Source organism: Ixodes scapularis, unplaced genomic scaffold, assembly GCF_016920785.2.
Source record: "Ixodes scapularis isolate PalLabHiFi unplaced genomic scaffold, ASM1692078v2 PGA_scaffold3__209_contigs__length_174095766, whole genome shotgun sequence".
Taxonomy (NCBI): Eukaryota; Metazoa; Arthropoda; class Arachnida; order Ixodida; family Ixodidae; genus Ixodes; species Ixodes scapularis.
Window position 1 is genome coordinate 39,186,774 of NW_024609868.1, and position 27,394 is coordinate 39,214,167.

The 27,394-nt window shown below is 45.4% G+C and overlaps 1 protein-coding gene across 5 annotated transcripts in view; it reads left to right on the top strand.

Moving 5' to 3' along the window:
* LOC8034081 (rac GTPase-activating protein 1) overlaps nt 1–20,326 on the top strand; it is a 33,507-nt gene extending 13,181 nt beyond the window's left edge. For 4 of the 5 annotated variants that reach the window (XM_042292386.1, XM_042292385.1, XM_042292388.1 and 1 more), the window contains exons 9-16: nt 1,219–1,454; nt 2,864–3,112; nt 4,307–4,415; nt 6,162–6,400; nt 11,413–11,509; nt 13,114–13,183; nt 17,365–17,436; nt 20,191–20,326. In XM_042292386.1, the coding sequence (XP_042148320.1) occupies nt 1,219–1,454; nt 2,864–3,112; nt 4,307–4,415; nt 6,162–6,400; nt 11,413–11,509; nt 13,114–13,183; nt 17,365–17,436; nt 20,191–20,242 (1,124 nt within the window). In that variant the 3' untranslated portion in view covers nt 20,243–20,326. The remainder of the gene's footprint in view (nt 1–1,218; nt 1,455–2,863; nt 3,113–4,306; nt 4,416–6,161; nt 6,401–11,412; nt 11,510–13,113; nt 13,184–17,364; nt 17,437–20,190) is intronic. The other variant, XM_042292389.1, reaches the window with a different exon arrangement.
* The last annotated feature ends 7,068 nt before the right edge of the window (nt 20,327–27,394 follow it).

Here is a 27,394-nt window from a genome sequence, read left to right on the forward strand (position 1 = left end):
GGAAGAAAAGGTTCACCATTTTTGCATGCCTTTCGGCTGCCTCGGTACAGTGGGGCATAGAAGTAGACATCGGTGGTCTTCGTAGGCACAAATTTCTGGCAAGGCTGGTTGATATCTAGCCATTTCTGTACTGTGGTGTCACCCTAAGTCAAAGCGCAGACAAAGCCTAAAATAGTTCATACGAGCGTGGACACACGTACTAAAAGCACAAAATCACTGCACACTCACCTCAATAAATTGGTTTACTCAATGATAGCAGTTACTGAAAGGTGGCCAACACCATGACATTGCTCTTTCGGCAGTGTTTGATTGGCCTCGTCGGTTTGTAGTGTCGGCTGTGCTCTGATTTGAGGTGATACAACGTATGCCTTTATCTTACGAGAAAACATCCACGTCGAGCATTGTAGAAGAAACGAGCAATTAAAGGAGCGGTGCAACGATATTCAATTGTAATGTTTTTCACTCTACACGAGCTTACTGGCACACCTGGGACTCAAGGATACTCACACGCGTCACTGGCCAAGAAACTCCTTTGTTGCGGTGTAATTTCAAGGACAAAAGCAATCATTTTCATTCAATCTTTCCTTTGCAAAATTTGATGACGTAACGTGGGGATCGCAGTACACCCAAGTGACGATATTTGAATGTGGTTCATAGATTGGACCCGAGCATTGCGTGGGCACTAGACTTGGGCTCGTGATAATTGCTAGCTCGAGAAGCATTCAGGTAGCGACCAGTGTCCAATCGCTGCAACGACGACAACAGCCGAGCCATAACAATGTCTGGAACTCAGCGCTTGTCCAGTGCTTTGCCAACCCCAGCGCGTGGCTATGATCAATACTGGCGGCATATAATCGGCTCCAGATCACGTGGCCGCTTGTTCTGGCTGTAAGTTGAGGGGGTGAACGCTGCTCGTTTTTCTTAAAATTTTTTCTGGGACTTCTATTGCGTGGGGTGAAGAACGAACGCGTGTTTCATAGGTCATTAACGTTAGGGATTCGTTTTAAGTGGTATTTGCGCAAAGTACAAAAATTGTTGCATCGCTCCTTTAAACTGCTTTAATGCGTCCTGGCAAAGCGAATGCATTTGAACTGTTGTCTGCTTTCTTTTTTTCACTTTTCCATCGCTTTCTTTCTCATTCCTTCTCTCAGGACCATTGACATGGGCCATTTTCCTCACTTTGTCACTCCTGTCTTGACCCCCTTTGCACGCTTTCAGCTGACACGCCCTCCACGACTCCTGTAGACCAGCAGTGCTGCCTCGGGCCTTCGGGGGTCGCTCCCAGGCGTATCAACTCTGCGGGCAAGCTGCAGTCGCGGGTCCACGACTTTGTGTCCAAGACGGTGATCAGGCCTGAGATGTGCGGCCCCTGCTGCAAGCGCATCAAGTTCTACAAGACTGCTCTCAAGTGCATGCGCTGCCGCTCCACCTGCCACCCGGAGTGCAGGGATCAGGTGAGCAGGCGTTCCTTTGTTCGGCGGCTCTGTCGCCGTTGGGGCCGGTTCACACTTGCGGCGCAGGGCTGAGTTAGTGCAAAGTCATCGCTGCACCTGACACTAAATTAGTGCTTAATGTTGGGAGTTATATGCGTCGCTATCCATATAACTTCGGTCTTTGCAAAAGGCATATGCAACTGCTGTTAATATTCATATAACTTCAGTCTTCAACATATAGGGTGTCTAAAATACCCAGGCTCCCTCTAAAATGAACTGTAAAAATCGGTGCCTGCACGTAGCAATCTAAACTTTTAGTTAGCGGTATATTTCACAGGTCGTCTTTATCTTGTAAAATTGCAAAGCGTAGCTCCCTTTATGTAAAAAATAGGTCTACAAAACTTGTTGGAATCAACAGCGGGTAGTGACGCAGACGACGACAACAGTTGAGTGGCGAGGGGCGCGTTTGGCGCACATATTGATAGATGGTGTCGGGAGCAGCGTCAGAAAGTGTAACCGACCAGTGAAAGAAAGCGGACGCCACGCAGACAAAATCCGTCGGCAACAGAAGTGCCATCGTTATGCAACCACTTTTGTTTTTGTTTTACTTACTTTAGTTCTTATTGTGTGCACTTATTTTTAAACCAAAAGTGCATTACAAAAGATTAGTCGCCAACCGATTTTTTTGGATGTTGATAATTCGAACTCCTACGATATTTCGGACCTAAACGAGGAACCGTGACCTAGCCGATAGAAATAGTGAATATTCACGACAGATTTTTCGGGCAGCTTTACATTTAAAAGTTGGATTTTTCGGAAAAAATCGTCTCGAGCGATCAGTGGGAAACACTCCCATGGAGCCACCATTTTAGATTCTCTGTTGGCTGCACATGGATTGGCTTGGTTTGGCAGTGCTGCTTGAGTACTGCTAAGTCTTACCGCTAGGTGACTCTATGTTACGTCATTATCATCGTCATTTTTCCTATTTTGCTTTGTTCATTTGCCATTCTGCAGTCGTGGACTTGCACCTCTCATCTCGTCTTGGTGAATCGTGTTTTCGGACTACGCTGGCTTGGACGTCATGGCTCCTTCTGTTCTTACGGCGCCTCGAAGTGTCGCTAAGAAGCATTGAAAGTACTCGACCATAATGCTAGAAAAGAAGGCAGCGATTTTCAAGCTAATAGAAAGTGACCGAACTCAAGCGGAGGCGTAACCTAATGCGAGGCGCTATTGACGGCTTTTTTAAGCCCACTTAGACGTAACTAAGACAAATTTGGCTTGGCTTGGCTCGGTCGCTGCAATGATGGGAATAGCCGAACCCTAACAATGTCTATAGCTTGACACTTGCACCGTGCTTTGTGGGAGCCTTGTAGCGGGTTTCTTGTCGCAGCTTCCTCAGTTCCTCACAAGGGTCGTCTCCCCTCCCCCAGGTGCCCCTCCCGTGTGTCCAGGTGTCCCAGACGCCCACCCAGGGTGGCTCTCACACGTACAAGGGCACCGTGATTGCGGACCATGTGCCCCCATCGGCACCTATGGTGCCGGCCATCGTGGTGCACTGCATCCAGGAGGTGGAGCGCCGGGGCCTCTCGGAGGTGGGCCTCTACCGCGTGTCCGGCTCGGAGCGTGAGGTGCGGGAGATCCGGGAGCAGTTTCTGCGCGGCAAGGGGATCCCAAACCTGGTGAGGGTGACCCTCGTTTCAAGCGTGGTCATCACCGACTTTCGGCCGCGGTCATGTACGCCGTTCGTACGTCGTACAAAATGTACAAGCACATAAGAAGCCGCGAGACCTCTCTCGCCATTTGCCTTTTGGTGAAACGTTCTCACCAAATTTTTGCCAGATTGTGAACTCTCAAAAACGGGTCAGCGTTCTCTTGTCGGTTGATTACGCGCAAGCTGTGGCACCACGTCCAATCAGCATCCGAGAGCACTTTTGCGCTCGCCTTGACGGGAAACAAACTCCAGGGGCCCTTAATCTACATGGCAGGGCCAAGAGTGAGAGACATTGCCACCTGCTCCAATTGGTCAGCGGTGCGGCGCGGACCAATTGCGGCAGGCAATATATGTCCCAGTCGCTTGGTCCCGTTGTGTAGATTAAGGTTCCAGGCGTCCAAAAAAGACGTCCTGCCCTTCCCGTTCTGTCCGTGACTATAGCGAGTGTTGTTGCCAGGCTCACTTTTAGTTTAGCTAGGGATGAAACCTTCTGTATTTACCGGGAAAAGGATGAATACAGTTGCAAAATTGACATTTGTAAACTTCGCAAAAACTTGAGACTGGTCGAAACAAAATGAACATGCAAAGACCACATGTACCGTATTTACTCGAGTAATAGCCACACTGTTTGTGAAAAAAACCTGAGGGTTCGCTCTTCCGCGGAGCATGCGGCTTGCCTATCACCGCAATCAGCAGCATGATTCCAGCGGTTTACAGGGCAGAGATAATGTTTCCACACGAAGATGCCATCTGTGAAGATTGCATTCGTATGAAGAATCAAGGTCTCGATCTAGTTATTCGCTATGTTATTTTTGCACAATGAGATGATTGGCTAAATGTGTGTTCTGCGGAAAAGCAGACCCAAAGGCCTTGTTCATAAATAGTGCGGCTATTATGCGAGTAAATATGGTATACAAGACGGGCACAGACAAAGAAAGGCCTTTAGGTGTTGTTCGTTTTCATTGTGCATGTCAGTGTTGGATTTTGGGCAATATTAAAAATGTGCACGTCTCTTGGCTGTTATAACGTCAGTTATTTATCCATTGGGTCGCGTGTCTACCTGTTTCCTAGAAGTATTGGTAGTATCCTTGCACACTCTTCTTGAAGCTCCCATCGGGATGACGCGGCATTTGAGTGACGGGCATTCTTTTTCCTCCCCCAGTCAAAGGCAGACATCCATGCCATTTGCAGTGTGCTGAAGGATTTCCTGCGCTCCCTCCGCGAGACCCTCATTTGCAAGTCAGTCTGGAGGCAGTTCGTCAAGGCCGCGGGTGAGTGCCCAGTTTTTGATCCTCAGTTCTTTTACCTCGCCTACGCCTGTCCGAAGTTGTACAAATCACTAAAGTTTTCTTGCAAACTCCGGAGGAATATAGAGCCACAAAACACTCCATGGTTACCCCATTGCCTCATCTCTGAGGATCAGAAAGAGAACTGCTGAAAGGTGGGGGAGCAAGGGATCACTTGCAAATAAAATGTGGGTGATTGCATTTATGTAGTGTTGTGCGAATATTCCAATTTTCGAATAGTAGTTTCGAATATTACGCTATTCGATATTTGATTCGAGAGCAGTTGTAACATTCGTGCTTTTCGAAGTGTTGGCAACCTCGAGTTGCGTGTTTGTTTACTGTCTAAAACTACGTAAGAAACAATTTCTAAGATCAAAAATATACTCATACGTTCGGCAAAATGGTACAAATATTATGGTGGGAACTCTCAAATATATTCATTGTAGTCATTAAATCAACTTTGTTTAAAAAACGGGCAAAAGAAACCGATCAATGAGCTCAGCAATGCCTCCGCCATCTTTGCCAATTTCGGCGCCCTGTATTCCAGCAATTAACTCAAACACAAATTAATTAAGGTCTCATTTTCACAAACCAGCCCACTTAATAATTGCATGTCTGCAATAATTATCTTGCATGCCAATTTGCGGCAAAGATTTTTGAACGGCAAGTATTCGATGTTCGATTCGAAAATATTTGGCCAAAATCACTATTAGCTTCGAATTTGATTCGAAATCAAAATCCACTATTCGCACAACCCTACATTTATGTTTCAGCTAAAAAGAGAGCAGTTTGAGAGCATACTAGTTATAACTCGGACTTTCCCTCAGAGCCGTAGACACATTATGTCATAATATTTGTTTGTTGCAGACATTCGTTTAAATCTATCGTCGGTTAAACACTCTGCTGCAGAAACCTGCATAATAAATAAATTCGTTGCATGGTAACTTAGAAGGAGCATCCAACTAACAGTGCTCAAGTTTGGATACTACTGTGGTAAAGGGTTTCTATAACATGTCTGTTGCTGTAGGGCGATTTATTGCTCTCTGAGCTAGGTCAACGTTGCTCTTGTCTTCATAGCTTTTCAGATCGGCATTTAACCCCAGCACACAAACCCCATCAAATTTGGGGGCTTCCTTGGCAATCCTGTGACAAACTTTGGTGTCTCGATGGATCTCTTTCAACTAACAAGGGTCATTCGAGGGTTTTCTGTGAACTGCAAATAAAGGGCAGGCCAACATGCCTCTGCCCATCAGAAAATGTTAGCATTGCCCCATTATACAGTTTTCACTGCATTTTATGCACCATAATACCTATGCTTAAAAAAAATAATTGTAAGCCAACATTTGAGAGAAATCTTTCTGGTTGGGAAAACAATACATAAAGGACGACAACCAACCAAATCCTAGAAATAGGGACCCTGTTTCCAGCCTTCTCGGGTCTTCTTCAGGGGTGACTATGGTGATGGCCGTTGAGGAGTAGCATTTTTTTTATCTTCATTTGTCGATCTGGTAGAGCCCATTGACATAGACTGTTGGCAAAGCATTTACGTATGTTTCCTGGCGTTGTTTGAATGTTCCAGGATTCAATGAAATGTCTATGCCAGGGGCTAGTCCTTACATCAGGGATGCTGGTGTTGTTGAAAACAATCTGTGTGGGCGGGATGGGATGCTAAGCACACCAGTTGAGAGGCATTTTAGTTGTTAAAGCCACACTGGGGTGTCCCGTATGCAGAGATGGAACCCGGCAACAGAGTCTGGGCCACTTGGCAGGCAGTGACTCAGCTTCCACAGCCCAACCGGGACACCCTGGCAGCCTTGGTGCTTCACCTGCAGGCGGTGGCTGAGAGCCCCGAAGCCAAGATGCCCATCACGAACCTGGCGCGCGTCTTTGGGCCCACGGTCGTCGGGTTTTCTGTGCAAGACATTGATCTCGTGCCAAACATACACCTTGAGACTGAGAAGCAAGCTCAGGTGAGGAGGCCTACCCAGTTTTTTAAAGCATGAAATGCCTCCTCCCCATCCCAATCCTAATGATGCGATTGTAGCGCATTTGCGCCAAACTGCATCAAAGGGCCTACCCTGCTACCTCCTGCTACATTTAACCCAAATGTGAGGAACTTGCACCAATATTGCACCTTAACCCCTTAAAGGACAACTCCGCTCAATTCCGAAAAATTTAGGCTTACATGTGATTCAAATTTATAACGCACTACTAAACAACTCTGTTTTCGGATTTGCGAAATGTGGAATATTATTTGTGTAATCCTAATTTAAACATCAGCTGATACTGAAACTTCGGTTGCGTCAGGCAACATTGGTCTCGGGTCGTCAGAGTTATGGCCAAGTTACGTCGAACCACGTGGTCTTGTGACGTTCGGGAGGGAGCGAGGGACAGGACGCGCGACGCAGGCAGGTCGCTTCGCATGGCATGGCGTGGACGGTGATGGCCTGGGGGAGAGGGGGAAGGGGAGAAGACGAAAGAGTAAAGGGGGAGCGGAGAAACAGACCGATAAGCGCGCAGGGCAGCGCAAACTAGCGCATCCGCGTTACGGTGATCACATGGACGCCATTCAGCCAACACCGGGAGGAGGAACTCATGACGTCATCGTTCAATTTCGCTCTGAGAAGTAAAAACAAAAAAGTGACAATGACGTAGTCATGCCTCTGACGTAGTGGCTCAATGTTTGCAGCTCAAACTCCGTCGCATTGACTGCTCTGACGATTGCGCCTCGCGTCGCACGCTAGAGTTGGCAGATTTCGGCGACTTGGCTCACTTGAAGGTTAGCTGGTCAGTTTATTAAATATATAGATGGAATTAGATCGTAATATTTGACATGGGGTCTTCCTATATGATACTGAAGAGGGCCACATAGTTTTCTAAATATCAAAAATGAAGCGGAGTTGCCCTTTAAGTGCCACATTTTGTTTTCCAAAAGTAACCTAAAAGTGCCATATTTTTTTTTTATTTTGAATTTTTATTCCTCTAGTATTACATATATAATTTGAAAAGTTTATTGCAAAAAAATCAGCAGAGGCGAAAAAAATGTTTGCGAACGACCCTCGCTCGTCCGTGGAATTGAGGGCTACCGAAAAAATCACTGGACGAGCTGAGCTCGTCCATGGCATTTTTAGCGAAAAAATGGCCGACGAGCCCAGCTCGTCCAAGGCACTTAAGGGGTTAACTTGATTTCATTTTTTAAAGTGCAGCTCTTGGCGCTTGTTCCTGGATTGAGCAGCGGCGCCGTCGGCGTTTCCGTAACTGTGCGTTGCATTATGAGAAACATCTCATAATGCAACGCACAGGTCAAACTCATGACCCGTGCGTTGCATTATGGCACATTTCCCATAATGACTTCACATGTGACATCACAAGAGTTACGAGTGACGTCATGACGGCCACAAGGGATGTCATATTGCTACACACAGGTCACAAGGGTCCCCAGTGACGTCACTCGTGACCCGCACCTTGCATCATGGAACATTTCCCATAATGGCGTCGCACGTGACATCAGGAGGGTCACTCGTGAAGGTCATGACGAAGGTCACAACCTTCACAGTGAAAGTCTAACACTTCGTGTGACCTTCGTGAGTGACGCTCGCGACTTTTGTCGTGTTCTTTGCGAGTGATTCTCGTGACTTTTGTCGTGTCCTTCGTTAGTGGTGCTTGTGACGTTGCGGGGAGGGAGGAGAAGGAGGAGGAAGGGGGCATACCCTCCTCTTCATACCCTCCCCTCCTCCTCTTCAAGAGCTGCGCTGTAATTCAGCATTACTGGAAGTTTTAAATGTCCCATTTTTTTAATACTGAATATATAATGGCTCAGGTCAAGCTGCACGTCCTGTTTGTCATAATAGGCTCGTGCGAATTTTAGAAACTTTAGATTTTAGTCGCAAATAACATACTATCCATTTTGATCTCTCTTGCAGTACTCCAAATTTTTGCAATATATCTCTTATGTTCCTAGTCCTCCCTGGTCTGGAAGTTAGCTTTGAGTGCGCTTCTCACCACGCAGCGTGAAAAGCGCACTCAAGTACTGCACACTGCAGTACTTGTATACTGCAGTGGAGTGGCAACCGTGAAGTAAGCACTACAATTTTGCTTATCTTGCTTTGCTGCAGTGCATTCCAGTGCTAAAGGGAAAGCATTCCCCCAGAGCTGGACGTTAAACATGCAAGCGTCGTGTATATTAAAAGAAGGGACTTCGTGAGCGTTAATTTAGCAGCTCTTAGTTGCAGTAATTATTTCTGAATTAAACTGCGGCTAATATTTATGATAGACTGCGGTATTCTGGTGTATTTTTTTCAAATTTGGGATTTAGCGAGGGAACTGGCAAGAAAATTAATATGGACTGCTCTATAGGTTTATTTTTATTTGAACTTCATGTTTAGTTGTCACCTTTATATATGTTTTATCCATTTTAGGTGCAATCAGTAGAATAAATTAAAACTAAATTTAATGAAACAGTAGAAGGAAGCTTGGGAATAACCTTCACGACTTTGGCTGGATTGCTTTAAGAAGGTATACTTATCTTTCACATGCCGGTTTCTGTTATTATTATAAGATTCTACATAAAAAAATGTAATTGATTTTCATAATTTAGTGACAAAAGATTTTGTTTAAATTTGAAATAAGAAATTTTGTTTTATTACAACCTTTAGAACTTGAATGAAACAAATTTTTGTGCTCAAAATTATTCTAACAATATTTTTGTGGATTGGTTTACATTTTATTTTGTACCTAACATGACCATTCACAGCAGTTCATACTGTCCTTCATCGGTCAGCATGTTGTTGCCATGCCTAGTGCTTCTGCGTATGTGCAACTAAACAGCTAGTTGTGTGTTTGAGGAAATCAAATCTGCCATGTATAGAAGTGTGAAGGTAAACCATGCATGTTTTGTAGTTGAATAGGCCAACACACGAATCTTGACATATAATATTCACAGAGGTATGAATAAAAATGAAGCGTGTGCTTGTGCTCCAAAAGCACTTTTTGCTGCTCCAGAAGGTGCTACAAAATTGGGTCAATCGCATCACTGCAATCCCAAAAAGTTGACCGTCCGTCAATCCGTGCATTTTCTTTTATTATTAGCGGGGAAATTGCTGTCATGTGCCCTGAGGTCACGTTACTTGTATACCAATTTAGCGGGAAACCTTGTGTCACGTGACCTATAGTCCAATTCAGTTTCCCAGGTGCTTTTGGCAGAGAAATCAATATCACATGACCTACGGACCAAGTCAATTTCCCTGCCAAATTTATTAAGGAGTTGATTAAAATATAGGCTCTTCTTCACTCCTCGAAACGACTGTTTAATGGCTTCTACACAAATATAAACGATTGCTCCTTAAGCTGCCAATTTTTTCTATGCTACCAATGTCTGTGATACCCAGAAAGAAGTGCAGTTGGGTTTCCAGTTGCATCACTTGCCATGTGTTTTAGGAGGGGCAGGAAGTAGGAAGGAAGGAGAGGTAAAGGAAAGGTAAAAAAAAGAATATGAGAGATTCTCAACTTAATCAATCGAGCAATCTAATTTTTCTTTTGTCTCCACTCCTGCCACTCACTGGACCCACTTCATCTTGTTGTTTTTCTGTACATTTATATATTTTTTTCGTTTTACAAGGTAGGGCAGACTTGTACTAGAAAAGACCTACAGGTATTTGTTGAGAAAAAGGAATTGTAAGCATTGGTTTAGCGACAGCTACAGTATGTCATATTTTGCCTACGAGGCAAGCTAGGAATTTGTGCCTCCACGTCACCTTTGTTTGCCCATTGAACCGAACCTTGATCATTGGAGGCTGTCTACTAGGCCCTTGCTGACTTTTTTTTTATTTGCTGGCAAAGCTGGGGAAGCTAGTGCTGAAAAGATATGGAGTCCGTTTTTCTTTCGAATGCAATCATTTTTTAAAACTACTTTGTGGGGTTCAAGCCTTTGAAGGACAACACTCTTTAAGTCCCACGCAAGACATTTTATTTGGATCAGGCACGATGGGATGTGACCTGCAAACTGGAATTGTGCTGAAATGGCATTGTTTCTTATTGATGTATCGTTGATATGACAGTGTAATGTTAGCACCTCGTTAAAACTTCAGCTGCGAGCTCGCCCAATGCAATTCCCACCTGCAAGTTTTAATACGGTATTTTCTTTTAATGTGCACAACGAGAGAATTTTATTGATCTACCGTATTCCTTACACTCGCGTAATCCTCACACCCGTAATGTGAGCCACCAAAAATTGGATTTTCCGTTTCCTCGCGTAATCCTCGCACCCCCAAAACTGCAGCGGCGAAAGTCGCCTGCTCGCGAAACCCGCATAATGCACGCGCTCTCCATCGACCGCATTTTCCGGCGCCGTGCCGCTTTGTTTGGCCAGAGTCCTTTAATGCTCCAAGCACCCTAAGGCGCCCAGGCAGCCTAGCGCCATCTCTCAGACGCTAGTCACACTGTCATTGAGCCGGTTTTGCGTGCGCACAACTACACAGCGTTCGGGCAGCCCGCAGTCGCCGCGTCGCCTACTACGACCAGCGATGCTAGGACTGATTTGGACTGGGGTCGTTATCAGCAATGTAGGGAAGTTTTAACTCGGACTGTGTTTGCAAACAAATCTTGCTTTGTGTTGAACCCGTGGTTTCATTGTTAAGGTAAGTCCTGTATTAATAGTTCTCAAACCTTGTGGGTAGCTGCCAGCGCAAAGAACGCCAATTTGTAGCCGCTTCGTTTTCTTTCTTTTTTTTTTCCCGCATAATTCTCGCACCCCCAACTTTCCATTGATTTTCCGCAAAAATAAAGCGTGAGGATTATGCGAGTAAATACAGTCGTGAACGGCCACCCCACTAGGGAAGTTTCACAGAATACCTTGCAGTAAGTCTCTGAGAATACTGCGTGTCAGTATCTGTTTCCAATAGGTCTGTACGGAAGCACAAGCAACGGGTGCGTCTAATCTGGCGTTGGTTGCAAACCGTCTTTTCTTCCATTGGTCTCCTTCCAGGTGATGGAGAGCATTCTCAACGTACCTGCCGAGTACTGGAAGACGTACATGGATGTCGAAAGCGACGACGACCTCGGGACTCCCGAACTCAAACCCGGTACTGTGCAGTGCATTCCACTTGCAAGAATGCTGCACATTAGGGCTGTGCAATCGATAGATTAATCTATCAATTAATCTATTAATGTTTTAATCACGATTAATTTTTTTTTACCGGTTACTCGGTAATGCTGTAAACTACTTAATTTTCGCTAGGACCTAGTTTTCGCGATTTGCCTACAGTTACGAAAGAACACATTGGAATTTATTGAGATCCCACCTCGTCGCAAAAAGGAACCCGCAAATTATTCTAAAACTTCAGCATTGCCCTGAATGCGAAATATTGAGCCTGCGACAAATAAGTCTACAATATTTTAACGAACCAATATGAAATAAAAAGTAAACGGTTTCACCACGCGGACATGGACGAGAGCACCTGTATGAAGGGCAAACTTTAGGTCAAAATGTAGCCTAAACTAAACTGTAAGGGCAAGATTTGTAACTCCTGAGAAGTGCAGAATGTTGCACGTGTCCCGGCCACTTCAGCGCCACTCGAGCGTTCGTTTAGTGTAGCAGAGACTATTCTGTGAACAATCGAATGAGGTCGCTCTTGTTGGATATTATCAAACCTCTTTACCTCATGCAGCTGAAGTAATATGTGAGTGTGTGTGCCTTTGAACTCTTCTGAACTACACATCAAGGTTGATTCATAATAAAAATTGCAGATTCCACCCTTTACCTCATATTCAGCAAATGCAAGAACAGAAAACAAATATTAATTGTGACTTTTTAAAAATATTATGCATGGGAATTATTGAGACCGATTAATAGATTAATTAATTTATTAAAGGGTGGTGATTAATCAGGATAAAACTTTTGATCGACACCCAGCCCTACTGCTTGTACAGTGGAATCTTGTTAATTCAAACTAACATGCAGGTCCCGTCCTACGTGTTTCTAAGAAGGAAACTCCCGGTAATTCAAACTTCACATTATTCAAACAAACTTTTGGTACCCTCGGGTTCAAATTAACAAGATTCCTCTGTACTACTAAATGATTACAGCCCACGGGGGGCATAATCCAAGGTTACACTGCACGGGCGTGTAACCTTGGAACCGGTACACTGCTGACCGGTTTGTTCAGCGTCCCAGTCCACTTCTGCGTGGAAAGTGGTCCCGAAGTGGGAACAAACGGCGTCGCAAAAGTCCGAATGCCACCCTGTTGGATGTTGCGATCCCGGCAGTTGGCTGTACAAGTCCTGGAAAAGAGCTAGAGAGAATGCCAGTGTCGCCATCGTCGCGGCGTCCCAACTCCTCACTGCCGACGCTTCCGTGGACCGTCGAGCTGGCGAGCGACCCGCGGCAGAACGGGCGTCTGCTATCTACACCATCTCTGTGACGACACTGCCGGGATCGCAGAGGGCGACAACATGACTCTTCCGTGACGTTTTCCGCCAGGAATCAAGGAACCACTTTTGAGGACGCGGTAAATCTGCCGGTCGGAGACTCGTTTGGGCGCCATAGTTGAGGTGCCCGCAATTAGGCAGAGCCTCCTTGCAGAGAAGACGCTACGTCACTCATTTCACAGTACTCTATGTTTAAGAAGTTTTGGCGCACTGTTGCTTTAGCCCCCGACGCGCTTTTGAGAAATCCAACCTAATCCAGGTCCCGGAAGCGCCATTCTTGGCCCCGTCCATGGCTCCCTGGGGAAGAAGTCTGGACGCGCTCCTCAGAGGTATTGACGGGCCTGCCGGTCGCCCTTTTTGCTCGCTAGTATGGATAGCGCATAGAAGTGCCACGACCTGCACTTTTCCACCTTCCATATTGTAGTAGATGCAGCAACGTACTCAGTGGGGGTCTTTAGTAGCATTCATTTTAATAACATATTTTAATTATTATTTTTTTATTGGAGAAAATTGCTTGGACTAGACGCAAAGATGCATAAGTAGTTATCTTCGCCTTTTCATGCGTTTCCAGTGAGGAATCTACATGGAGGTAAATCCAGTAATTTCAAATTTGTCTTGTGCAAATAGTGGATTTTGAGTTCGAAGCAAATTCTAAGTGAATAGTGGTTTTGGCCGACTATTTTTGATTCGAATATCAAATAGTTTTTCCACGCCTTTACTACCATTGCATAAGGCTTAAACGAAAACCCAGCTAAGCTTGTGAATGTTGTTCCACTTGTTCATTTATAAGCCAAGTCTAATCTATATTTATGAACTGTGACCGCAGAAGGTTGGATGTCTTGGGGTGGCAAGTAAATGACTGATTTGACATAAAAATGAATGTTGGAGATGGCCAACAGTACCCAATAGACCCTTCCCGAAATTCAGTGTCATCTGGTGGCTCAAATGGCAATTTAACTTTTGTCGTACTGATGGCAGCAATGAAAATGTAGTCTGCCGTATTTGATTGGGTGCCGTCCTCGCAAGTAAACGGCAAACGACACTGTGCACTTCACTGTACATTTCCTTCTCGATCACTTTCAGTGTCGATAGAAACCAAGATGCAGCTAGTCAGAATGAAGCGTCAACCCTTGTACACCGCTTGATAAAGCTCTACAATTCAAGGGGCTCTAGAGCGCCTTAATGCTACCACCAGAGTGACTGGGCCCGAGCTAGAAATGAATGCTTACGCGGATCTTGCTTTCAACTCCTGCTTCGCATCTTGCTAACGTCAAGAATGTATAAGCCTAGAATTATCTGCTGAGGAGCATTTTCAACTTCATCCTAATGGCATATGTGCGGTACTAATGGCGGCCTTCACCGAAGGCTGCCATTAGTACCGCGCGTATGCCATTATAGATGATGATAGTGATCAAGTTGGCCAGACTGAATTTCGGAAAGAGTCTATTCAGTGAATTTACAAATCTTGCGATATAAAATATTTTCTTTAATATCGAGCTGACAAAAAAACAACCGCATCTCCACGTGGTAAATGATGTTGATTGGGGCGAAGCTCTGGTGGTGCTTGTCTGCGTAGATGGTGAGCTGCAGCATGACGTGCCTTTCGTTCGTTTTCATCCATGTCACGCTGCGGTCAAATGCTCAAATGCGTATATAACCACATTCCATACCACACATTCTCTTTCTGACATGGATGAAAACGAACGAAAGGCTCGGCATGCTGCGGCTCACCGTCTACGCAGACAAGCACACCAGAGCTTCGCCCCAATCAACATCATTCACCACGTGGAGATGCGGTTGTTTCTTTTGTTTTTTTTGCCCTACACGAGCACGGGAGCACATGCTCATGTGCTCGTGAGCGCGTGAGCTCACGAGCAGGAGCACAAGCCCCCGACGCCGGACATATGGACGGACATACGGACATGGCTAGCCCCTAAGAGAATGAATTCCACATGATGACTGCAGTTTGTAAGGGCATCTCTGCCTAACATAGTATACAGTTAAACCTCGATTTTACGAATCCTGATTTTGCGAATTTCCCAATTTAATGAACAAATTCGAATTCTCCGTGCAGCCTATGCGCGAGGTCTCCCTTCCTCGATTTTACGAAGTTCCCGATTTAACAAATTCTCGGTGCTCTCATTAAATTGAGGTTCAACTGTATACTCTTGCATAACAGTCAGTGTTTCCATTTATTTTCAAATACGGACGGCACGTGTGCTTTGAATGTATGCTTTTCTCCGAAGCCCGCAATTGCGATATTCATACTTTTCCAAGTGTTTATTGCGCGAGTTACCCCGTTGAGTGTGCTTCTTACCGAGCACCGATGTAATGTAGAGAAGCAACGCCCGTGTAGCTCGCTTCCGTGGTTATTGCTTCTCCGCTGTGCAGTGGTGCTCGGTAAGAAAAACATTTAACGGGGCTAATCCATTGCAATTAACACTTTGAAAAACGCGAATAGTGCAGTTCTTCTCAAAGTGAATATCGAGAGTGTATTATTCTAAACTTCTATTCAAAATTTCTAATATTCGCAGAACCGTGCAAATTATGGTTATATATGTATATATCAATGAGTTATCTTCGCCTTTTCATTCATTTCCAATGAGGAATCTTCATGGAGGTAAATCAAGTACCGTATTTACATGATTGTAAGTTGACCCCCACATATCACATCAGCAAAAAAAAAAAAAAAATCTTTAGAGGTGCACTTTACGGTGAACACATGAGAACTGTAGGGTATCTCTTTCAAAAGCCCAGCCTCCAGCTTGCGATAATGCCTTCTGGCGTGCTTTGGCTGCGCATGCATGTGTGAGGCGCATGAGATGCCCCAGCGTTGTCTAAACTAGGAAGCTCACACTGGAGGCGGGACAACTGAAGCTGCTCCCTGTCTTTCTCGCTCTGTCCGCGACTAGACTACGATTCATCTGCACTGGTGATGTCAGTCCCGCCGTCATAACTGCTACATTGTCGAAGCACAGGACATCGTTGTCCAATGAAATCTCGCACCTCGCAAATGACAGCGTCAACTGCTTGCTTGGTGATCGCATTGCACATCACGGGTAGGGACCGATTGCGCGCTTCTGCAATCGTACGTTGCGAGCCTGACCTCTAACTTCAGAAGGCATTCCCACTTTTCCAAGCTTTTGGCCTGCGGAAGCCTCTTCGTTTGCCGTCGGTTAAGATCCCGCGCCATTGCATACTCCACTGGAACACCACCCACTCCGACGGATCAAACTTTCATCCAGTAGCGCAGTTGTTTGTTGCTTCTGGATGAAGAATGGCCATAAACGAGCACCGAAAGCCTAAACTGCCCGGATCACGCGTGTCAATACAAAAAAACATAGTTGGCGCTCCAGCATGATCTCGACACTCGATCAAACGACCTGTGATTGTGAATCCTGTGAAAAACTGCGAAAAGAAGCCGCGGAGAATGAGGCGCGAGGCTGTTCCAGCGGCCATTCCCAAGTTTTCTTACAAGAAGTGCCGCCACCCCCGTGAGTCGGGCGTGCCGTGCGTTGTTCACCGCCGTACATGTGGGCTAATTTGTGAATTTGTATCAATACAAAAAAGAGGGGGAAAACAATGTGGGCCTATATTTGAATAAATATGGTAGTCAATGTAGTTCTCCTGCAGCTGTTGATTGAGTGGGCAGCAAACTTTGACTTTACTCCAGTTCCAATGCTGCTAAAGAGCAGTGCCACCGTTAAAGTGCAAGTGTAGGCTTTAATAATATTCCTGGGTCATGGTTTTTTTGCAGTTTATAATATTAGTGTCTTGAATTTGGTAGGTTCATGAAACTTAGGGGAACCATTTTTATTGATAGACATGTAAGCAGATACCTATGCTGGTTTTTGCTGGCATTTTACAAAAATTATATTTACAGGCTAAATAAACTACCGGGTGCAAAAGTGGGAGGGGCCCAACTAAAGTGTTGTGCTGATTAATTGTTTATATGTTTTTTAGCACCCATTGTAAATGGTAACTATGCTTTGACAAAGCCTCATTTTTAAAAACGAAGGCTTGTGTTTCTTTTGCATCCTCTCATTAAAAAATGTAACAAGTAATATGCTCCTGTACCAAAGAGGAAACCTCAATCATTATTAAAGACGGGCTCATTTAGCCATGCAATCACCTTTTTCATTTTCAAGTGATGTGCTTACTGGTGTTGGCATCTGCTCCAAAAGTGTCAGTGGCTGCTCCAAATCTATTTGGCCTGCTGCAGAACCTGCTACAAAATGACAAATTCTACTTTCATCAATGCTATGAGCCCCTGCTGGAGGCAGAGCTACTGGTTCTTAAACTGTCACTGACGATAGAGAAACGGAAAAATATAAAAAGATGAATATCTGTAATTTGTTCCTTGTGGTTAAGGCAGGTCATTCTTTGGTTAACTTGGAATTTCTTTTTAGTTTAATGTGTGGCACTTTAAAGTTCTCAGTTTTCTGCTGTCTGTGCCAACTTGTGTGTGTGTGTGAAAGCTTGTCTTTTCTCCTTGTCTCCTGTGCTCAAGATTTACACCGGCTAGTCGCTCAAAGATTTCTCTTAGCGCTGGTGCCACTAATCCCAGGAGCCTGCCAAAAGGGTTAGTGTCCTCTCGGTTGGAATGCACACTACATGCACGGGAACTGGTGGTGGGAATTGGACAGGCGTGAATGTCGGGAGCTGAAACGTGTATTCCAGGGTGTCAAAGAATCTAAAAAACCGTAGGGTGATTTGGCCAAAACATTGGACGCAAGGGGAATTCGGAAAAAACATTATGCTTTCTGGACCTGTGTTTCAAAGGCAAAAACAGCTTTTTTTTTGTATACCTATGGATCTGTAACAATAAAGGCTCCAAATCCAAATCCTATTGTGGCTGTGGTACGAGTTGCAGGCGGTGGTTGTCCTCAGACTTGCTCTGTCACCGGTACTCCGTCACTAGCAGGCACATTTTCCTCAAAATTGGACGAGCAGTCTTACCAAACAGACCTGGAAAAGCTGAAAAGTTTGGAAATGCAGTTGCGATAGGCACCCTGCGATTCGGAGCGCGGTATAGCATTTTCAGTGTTTGGATCGAGTCGTGCTGTGAAAAGTACTTTTAATACTTTCTAGTTTGCTTAGGCCAGGTTAGTACTCGGTATGCATGGGGAAATTAAAGTTGTTGCTGTTTGTTATTCACTTCTATCTGAATACTGTAAAACCCTTAATGTATGAGAGGCCTTAATTTTCACGTATTGAAAAATTTTCTAAATTTGAGGGCACGCAATAATTTTGATTTTTAAGAGTTTCAATGGAGGCGTCTGGAATTCAAGAAATTTAGCGGCTGCGATTATCTCCTCTTCAGCCGATTCGTGAAAAATAGGCGCCGCACAGTAACTTTGTTTAAATGTGTACAGGTCTTCAGCACTAAATAGCAGCAGCACTCAGAGTGCTGGTTTCGCCAAAGGGGGTCCTTGTGAAAAACAAATGGCCTTACTATTACGTGTCACTTGTACGCAGCACTTTGCGTATGCAAAGTGCTGCGCACTTTGCATACGCAAAGTGCGCAGCATACGCAAAGTGCGCACTTGTATGCACTTTGCAGTAAACTTTCGTTAGTTCGACCTCGACGGGACCTTGAAATTTGGTCGAATTATCCGAATTGAATTAAAAAAAAGGACAAAAAACGATTAAAGGGCAACTCCGCTTCATTTTTGGTTTTGAAAAAAACAATGCAGTCCTCTTCAGTATCGCCTAGGAAGACCACACGTGAAATGTTACGACGCAGTTCTGTCTAAATGTTTCTTAAACGGTCCGGCAAACTTTGCAACTCGCCAAGTTGCCGAAATCGGCTGACTTGAGCGGGCGAATTCAGACGCAACCAACAGCGCAGTCAAGGCTACGGCATGGGCGGAGCCAACATTGAGCTAAACGTCATTATCATAGCCCCCTTTTGCTTCTTTTCACTTCACCGGGCGAGCGTAGCGCATGACGTCAGCAACGTTGCCTCGGCGCTCAGCGGTGTCCACGTGATTGGCGTAACGCGCCTGCGCAGCGCGTTTCTTGGGAGCCGTCCGGCCGCCCGCCGTGGTCCCGCCGTTACCGCCGTCTTCCGCGTCACAACCGCCGTCATCGTCTCACCGATTGTGATTATTGTCTCTCGAAGTTTCGTCCACACTACGGACACCACATGCGCAGACTTATGCCGCAGTTGTGCAGATGTCGTCGAATGCCGTAGACACCAAAACGTGGCGAAGAGTGCGGTGCAGACGACACTCGCGCCTGCCACACGCCCGCCAAAATCCCGCCAAAATCCCGCCCGTCGTTGGGCCGAGGATCACGTGACATCTCGTACCACGTGATGGCCATGTACTCGGCGACCCGAGGCCAATGTTGCCGGGCGGAGCCGAAGTTTCGATTTCCGCTCGTGTTTAAAATTATATTTAAAAATATATATCTCAATTTTCGCGAAGCAAACGACGTAGTGTGTTTTACTAGGGCTTTTTAATTCGAAATCAATCATTATCCCGAAATCTTCGGAATTGAGTGGAGTTGCCCTTTAAAATTAAACTTACTTTTATTGTCTAAAGTACTCACAGATAGTCTAATTCCGTTTGCGCTTAAAACGCGCGTCCAAAGGCATGCATCGGAGAGCAGGGTAACTAAACATCACGTCCCCGAAAAATCGCGCACTAAAAAAAAAAAAGTAAATATTGCGAGCCGATTTTGCCGCCGGGCCAAAGTCGGCTCGGTGACAAAAAAAAAAGGAAAAGGCCCGTGTTTCGCCGTACGTTGGTGGGTTTCTGCCGTGGTGCCGTGTAATGTGAACCCGCGCGCATTCGCTTAGGACGAATTATCCGATGCGGAATCTTCCCGAGGTTCAAACCATCGAACCTTTCCTCCCATAGAAATGCATGGGCGCTCGCCGGGGCTTTTGAACACGATCGAATTAAACGAAAAGTCGAATTAACCGAGGTAGAATTAGTGGAAAAGAGTACCGTATATGTAAAATTGATGACCGGACAAACGCCCATCCCCCCTTTTTTTTTTTTTTTTTTTTTTTGCGCGATTATCCTAAGTTTGAGTGGGCGCTTGCCCGGTGTTTTACAGTACTTCTGTGGAACATATTCACTACACTCGGGTGTTTTGACAATTCCATTAGCATGAAGCGATTGTGCTGCATTGTGCTAGGGGAAATTAAGGCAGTATCACAGCCCTCATTAAAGTGCCGAGTTTTTTTTAGACTGCTGTAAGTATTTACATGCACGTTCATTGTGGAAAAGCTGTCATTTTTCTTGAAAGGAAGTGGAGGTGCGGTGCATAATGCTAAGACATTGTTAAACTTGCTTCAAAACAAAATATTTTTCTTTTAATTCAGGCACTCCATGGGATCACGAAGGATCTTTTTTACATCGCCAGCCCTGAAGTAACCAAGGCTGTGGGACACAGCCTGCTATTGTGTGATTGACAGTGTGCTTTTTTTTAGCATCTTAATAAAGCCTATGGAACATGTGTCAGTGACTTCAGAGTTTGTCGCGGGTTCTGGTTTGGAGTTGCTTCACATTTTAGAGCGCAGCTCTTAGGCGCCCGTTTCCGGCTTGAGCGGCGTCGCCGTTGGCGTAACCAAGGTCAACCCAAGGTCACGTGACCCCCCGATGACGTCATCGTCACTGATGACGTTACCGGCATCCGCATCGTCATCATCACTGATGACGTCACTGGCGTTACAGGGAGTTGTAAACGGCTTTCACTTTTTTTTTTTTCATTTATAATTTACGACGAGAGAAGTGAAATAAACCTTTGCTAAATTACCTACAAAGCATCAAGGATAATGCAGGGAATGTAGGTCTATGCGTCGCTTGTGCTCGCGTCCGCAGCAGTAACTGTTCTCAAGCAAAAGCCTAAAATGAATGGCATCTTGCACGCCCATTCGTAAGCACCTTATTTGGCTATTACCTGTATTCCCAGCATTCTCTTGTGTGTTTGGGTCATTTAGAAACGGGTCTACTGGCGACGTGCACGAACAAAAGCGTCGCTGACGGCCTCCCAGGATTGGTCAAACGCTCACTCGATTCTACTTCAGCTATTGAAAAGATGAAGGATGTCAGACCGTCCACTACGACGGTGTTGGTTTAGGGACGTGCTGCCCACAAGCTTCTCAAAATTGTCTTGATGTCATCCATAGGAGCCATAAGGAGGCCAGTGAAACATCTTGTCCCCAGGAGACAGTCACTTTAGGGGTATTCACTGGACTTCATATTTGAATTATTGTTCGCAGGGCATCTTTGGTAATCTTGATGTGGAATGCACATTGCAAAACCACTGTAGAAGCATGCCGTCGGAACTTGCTAAGGAGCTAGTACGCACTCGGCTATGGCCGCCAATGAATACGCCACACTACTCGGTGAACTGTATTTGAAACATTTGCTATTGGCGAGGACATCAAACTATAGGGGCGCAGTTTAATTATCATCATCCTCACCACAAACAATCTGTGTGGCAAACAGCTCCAACGGCAGCACATGCCTATAGCGTACGCCGCATTATCACTGCTTTCGCTGCATATTTGTAGCGATATGGTGCGCTTTTCCTGCGTACCACAGTGCTCGAAGCATTCCTTTGAACCGGGTATATGCGGCGGGGAAGACTGCAGGACGTACGCGACGATGCGGACACTCCGCCGTCGGCTCTGGTACAGCGCTGCACTTGATGACATGATCGCAATTGAGCGAGCTAGTCCTTTCTAATGAGAACTGCTTGGACGCCGCGCTGGCCATGCACAATCCAGCGCACGCGGCCGACACGACGCAGCTGGCCCGGCACGCCCGTGCGTGACCACAGATGCCCAAGAGGACTTCGATGGCATTGAATGCAAAAGGGGACTAGATTACTTCTATCATAGCCTTCTCTGTACTCACAAAGCCATAGAGTGCCTGGTCGCAGATTTGGAGCGCAAGGATCTGGTAGCACAGAGCATCAAAGAGCCATTTCTTAGGGAACTTGGACATCAGCGCACAGCTTTTGCAGCGGCGAGGACCCGAAACACGCTTGTTCGCTCTGGAGAAGTGTGTTTCGGCGTCTTGCCGCAGCGGGGTGCCAGTCACGTAGCTCTCCTCATCCGTTGTCTGCAGCTCCATCTTTTCCATTTCGGCGGCCGCTTCTCGTGGCGATCTGCCAGGCTTTGTTAGTATATAGGAGGCTATGCTTCTATCTATACTTCGTTTCAGCTTAAGTCCAGACGCAGTCGACGCTACGTACGCAAGCATGTGGCCCTGAACAGTGCTTGCACTGCACGAGCGCGCGTGCTTGGCAGGAGGAACGCTGAAAGCCCGGAGCTCGCGTTTGTAGCATCTGTTGAATCTGGACTTGCGCACCTCAGAGCCCCATAGAGAATACATGAGGTTTTTCACCAAATTAAAAGAATTCTCACATAATAAAGGCTGCGCGGATCTTCTTGAAAATTTCGGCTTTAAAAACATTGAGTCATCATCGAGACACTAAGCGCAACAAATGTTTCATCATAAATTTAATTATATTCTTTAAAAAATCATGAAAATGGTCAAAATTGGCTAATTCGGCACTCTTGCGTTCGGAGCGAATTTACAAAATTATATAAATTCAAACATAAGAGGTATTGCGCTTAGTGTCTTCTAAATTTATTACGGAATTGAATAATCAAATTATTCATGTAAGTTGATTTGTTCCGTAACTACAGCAAATATAAAGAACCAAGGTGTCGGTGCTTGTTTTCGTCGTTTTTAAGGTACCTCTCTCTCCCGTGCGGTGGCGCTCGCTGTCCACGAAATGCGAAATCGTCCGTTCGGAGATCGGCCGGATCGGCACTGTGCGAGGTGTTCTTCCGCGGCCGTCCGCGCCCGTATCCTGTTTCATTCTGCACGCCGAGGCGTCAGTGTGCGTGTCTCGCTTTTCTGGTTCTCGCTGGGTAGGTCTCCGTGTTTTCGCAAGTGGCAAATTCACCTTGGAGCTATGGGTCGAAGACAACCGTCCTGTGGCAAGCGGACCGCGAGGTGTTCCACAACCTCGCGGTCCGTCAACGCGTTGTGCTTGTTTCTACTTTTTTTTTTTCTTTTAAAAACTGGCTTTTTTTTTTGACGCAAAGTTTTATTTTATCGTTATCCTTCACACAAACGTCCTTCGGCCTTGGGGTCGTGGAAATCGGGGATGAAGCGTGCACAGAGTAGATCGTTGTTTTCCTCCTTTTTATTTTTCACGGACGTCCTGTGACCTCCGTACGGTTCGTGGTCACCGCAATCTAACGCGGGGAAAAACGGGTCGCCTGCTCTGTAGTCAGGGTATTCCTAGGGGAGGGTGATAACTCGCTGTTCTTCTGGAAATTCGCATATCACCCAAAAAGGTGACATGGGGAATGATTACGGTATGTTTTTTCCGGTGTTTATTTTTGAGCGAAAATCGGTGCATGTTTTTCGGTGCTTATTTTTTAATCACCAGTGTATTATGGGTTGAACGTCTTGTGATGACGCTAAAAAGCGTTGATAACCAAAGAAAAATGCGATTGGACAAGAACATTTCAAATTTCCAATTCTATTCACATATCCATTACGCTCTTCTCGTGGGAGCATCTATCCTGACGAAAAATGCCTAAGTCATTGAGCTGTGAACGCATACTCAGTGTACAATCTTTCGGCCTAGAGAGGTATTGCGCAAGCTCGAACGCGCTTTACAGCCCAGTAGACGAAGTTGGTGGCACCCAGAAGGCGAGTTTTTGAATGGTCTGTAGTAGGCAAAAGAAACAAATAACAATCAACGCATATCAGCTCTTCAAGCGAAGAGGCGCGTTTCTAAGGTCAATGGTTCCGGACGGCACTAATGTTGTTGGCGTTGTCGTAATGTGACGTCAGTTCATACGAACTGACGTCATCTTACGTGATCACGTGACACAAACACGTCATCTTACATGATCTCGTTACACGAAATGACGTGATCTTACGTGATCACGCTGCACGAAATGACGCCATCTTACGTGACCACGTAACGCGTCATCTTGTAAGTCAACCTCTCCCCACAGCAGCGCGCTCCGCGCTTTCCGGGCCCGTGCAGTGCTGTAGTCGAAAGCAAGCTCCCTATGGCAAGCGAAAGCTTCTGAAATTTCACAATGAGAATACTCGCAAGCGACCGTCTGTGGAAGCTTCGCACGTTGAGGTTTTTGTTGAAATCGAGCCATCGTGTTCCAGTAACTATAGTTGAAGTTATCGTTCAATAAAGCCCTAAAAAATATGAATGTAGTTGGTATAGACATCAAGATCTAATCAAAAATGCGGTTTGACGTCGTTTAATTAACGTGTATATAGAAGTGTAGAAAAAAATGAGTTATTTGTGCATAGATGTTTAAAAAAGTGTTTATTATTCGACACAGGACTTTGGGAGAAGGATGTGTTCAGATTTTTCTTCATGAGCGCAAATATACCTGACGCAATAAATAGTGACGATTTCATCGTCCCAGTGGTGAGCAGGTGATTTCTTGCTCGAAACAATGATGCCATTTCATAAACCAAGTTCTGTGACATATGCTTTTCCAATGCCTGGTCACTATTTTGTAAACCTTTCAGTCCAAACGAGTATACTTCTGTTTGTTTTTGTTAGCTTAGGAGGGGGTCACAGAGCCTATCTTTTTGTCTTCCTCTAGGACAGACGTACAGAGTTATACCGCAACACGCATCTGTGGAGCACACAGAGCTATCGCTCTCCTGTTGGCGGTACAGTAGCAGACGACACAACGCAGCTCCGTAGTCTATCGAGGGCACTGCTAGCCGCGGCCCGTAGCGCGACCGTTCAGACTAGGGAAATGGTTTTGAAGAACCGAGAAATGGTATCTTGTGTACAATAATCACATGTCGTTAGTATACTAGTGTTCTACTTGCTAAGCCAAATAAATATTTGCAGCTTGTGAGAATATATTTGCGTGACGATTTACCGTTCACACTCCTGACGGATGTTAGCGAATCCTTCATGTTCGTGGCTCGCAGTTATCGGTACCCCCTCGGAGTGACTTCACCATATATATTTTTTTCTTGCTTGCAGGACATCATAAAAATCACAAACACGCGAGAAAAAAAAATCTTACGAGTACGCGTGATTTTGAGCTTCGCAGCTCTAAAGATGCCCGGTAAATGTCGTCCAGCTTGGGAAGAAACTAATCCTTTTTGTTGGAGTTTGACTATCGTATGCTGGCAGCTCGTTTACGGTCTGTTTTGTCTATACTCCGTTTCACCGTAATTTGGCAACCCTCAGTCAGAGCTGCTGTGAGGGAATCACAGTCGCGGAGCAAAGCACGTGACAGCTACTTTTAGGAGCTGTACTATGGCACCTGCAGCGCGTCTCCGACTGGTCTTATGCTGGCCATACATCAAAAGTGGTCCCGAAGTGCAGCAAATGACATCACAGAAGACGGAGTGTCACGCTGTTGCATCTCGCGATCCTGGCAATTCATCGTAGAAATGCTGGCGAAAACCACGAGGGAACACGAGTGTCGCTGTCGTCATGGCGTCCCAACGAAAAGCAATTATACAATTTCGATGTTGTTGTAATTCGGTAATTTAAATTACTGTATACAATTTTTAAGAAAGTAAAAACATCATAACCAAATAGGAACTTCCGTGCTAAAACATGCAGTGCGAAGTGAAGACAACTACTATCTTTTTTTTTTTTTTTTCTTGATGTCCACAAAAAAAAAAAGGCTATGCAGCATCGATCCTACCGTTTTTTTTTTTTGTTTCTTTTTTTTCCACATTATGTGATGTCCTCTAACACGAAAGTACCGACGTAAAAGCGCTGTAGAGACGATATAAAAACAAAAATTTAAGTGAATCGAGCTTTGTAGTGGAACGGAAAAAAATAAATAATTAACGACTTTTTACGGTAAACACTTCACCTCTAAGTAGAACTTCAAAAAAGTGACGGTTACGCGCTTTCATGCCCATTTCGACAAAGTTGGTAGAACGATGTATTGCATCTTGTGAATAGACATGTGGAGCAGCATGTTTATGTTAGAGGCATTGTGTGTAATCGCTGCGCAGTACCTGCCAAAAGAAGATATTATTTGGGCACAGTCTCAACCGTTTCCGTCTGTGTGTGCTACGAATACAGCAACTCTTTTCGTAGAAGAAGTGATGAGGAGATGGCGTGCCCTTGATGATACGATTGTGATTATGAAATAAAATTTTTAATCAGCCAATAATTGCGACCTGTCCGGTCGCCTGGAACCCCGACAACAACTATCGTTCTCTGGAAAGTTCATTCTAATATTTACACGTTTTGTGGAGTTCATCGAGCGAATAAGAATGTTCCAACAATGAGCTAAACCTACACGAGTTCCCGAATCCAACACGGCGCTTTTGAATTTTAGCGCAGTATTCGTCTAACAGTTTTGCAACGTTGGAAAGCATCGGAATGATTCAGAATCACTGCGGAGTTGATATTCGGGAAGATAAGACGGGCACTTGGGAGAAACGGACCGTGGCATTTGAGACAAGGGCACAACCGGGGGAGAAACGTGCTACAATCGCATACCCTTCCAAGGTCATCGCTTGGGCGACCGCGCGCGCGCCCAAGAAACCTTTCTTTTCTTTTTTTTAGGGGTGGTAGTGGTGGGGGGGGGGGGGGGGGGGGGGGGAGGGGGGGGGGGGAGGGGAGTGGTGTAGGCGCTGATTGTCTTCCTCCTTTGTGGCTTTTGACAGACGCACAACGAGACTGGCAGAACAAGCGCATGATTCATTTCTTTCGATGGAGGCGTTCTGTCTGTGTATGCGAACATGATTTTTTCCCCTTTTAGTAGTTAGTTGTTCTTGCCTTGACTCGGGTCCCAGTGGGTGCGTTGTCGTTGTATGCCCACTATTTTTTTTTTTTTTTTAGTTTATGGTAGTTTTTGCGCTCATGGGGTATCAAGGTAGACAAAAAGAAACAAAAAAATGAAATAGCGCCTCGACAGAAAAAAAAACTTGTTGCGATCAGGAACGTTTTCAAAGCGATTTTAGGAGCCTGCAGTGTTACCACAGGTGCAGGATTGAGAGCGTAACCCACGCACTTGAAGAGAAGGGGAAGCTCTCGTCTTATTGGAACTCTCTTTTATGGGTTTCCACGTCGCGATTGTCCTTCAAAATCAACTGTCATTTATTTCTCGCTCGTGGCTTCCAAGTACTGGAAGCCACGACTCGAGCCACAATAGGTATGGCGGTTCTCCAGACCTAACATCTAAATATTGTTGCCTTACCTGTTACTATTTCGCGCCCATTTTGAGCCATATCAAAATGAAAGCGCATGATGAAATAAAAATGACACTCGTTTTCCGCTCGATGGAAATTTCACGCCAGCTCGCTGTCTTTGCTGGTACCTTGAGCGTTTACCAGCAATGCGGAGAGTTAAAAAAAACAAAAAAAAAACACGTACGATGGCATCCTTTGCACACTCATTACTTCTATAACACTGAGCCATCTCGTATCCTCCTGTTTTTCTTTCATGGTACTAATTTATTTCTGCGCATTACGGCTGTTACGACGCTAAGTCTGTCTGCACCTTCGCATTTGAACTTAGGCTCAGATCAGGGA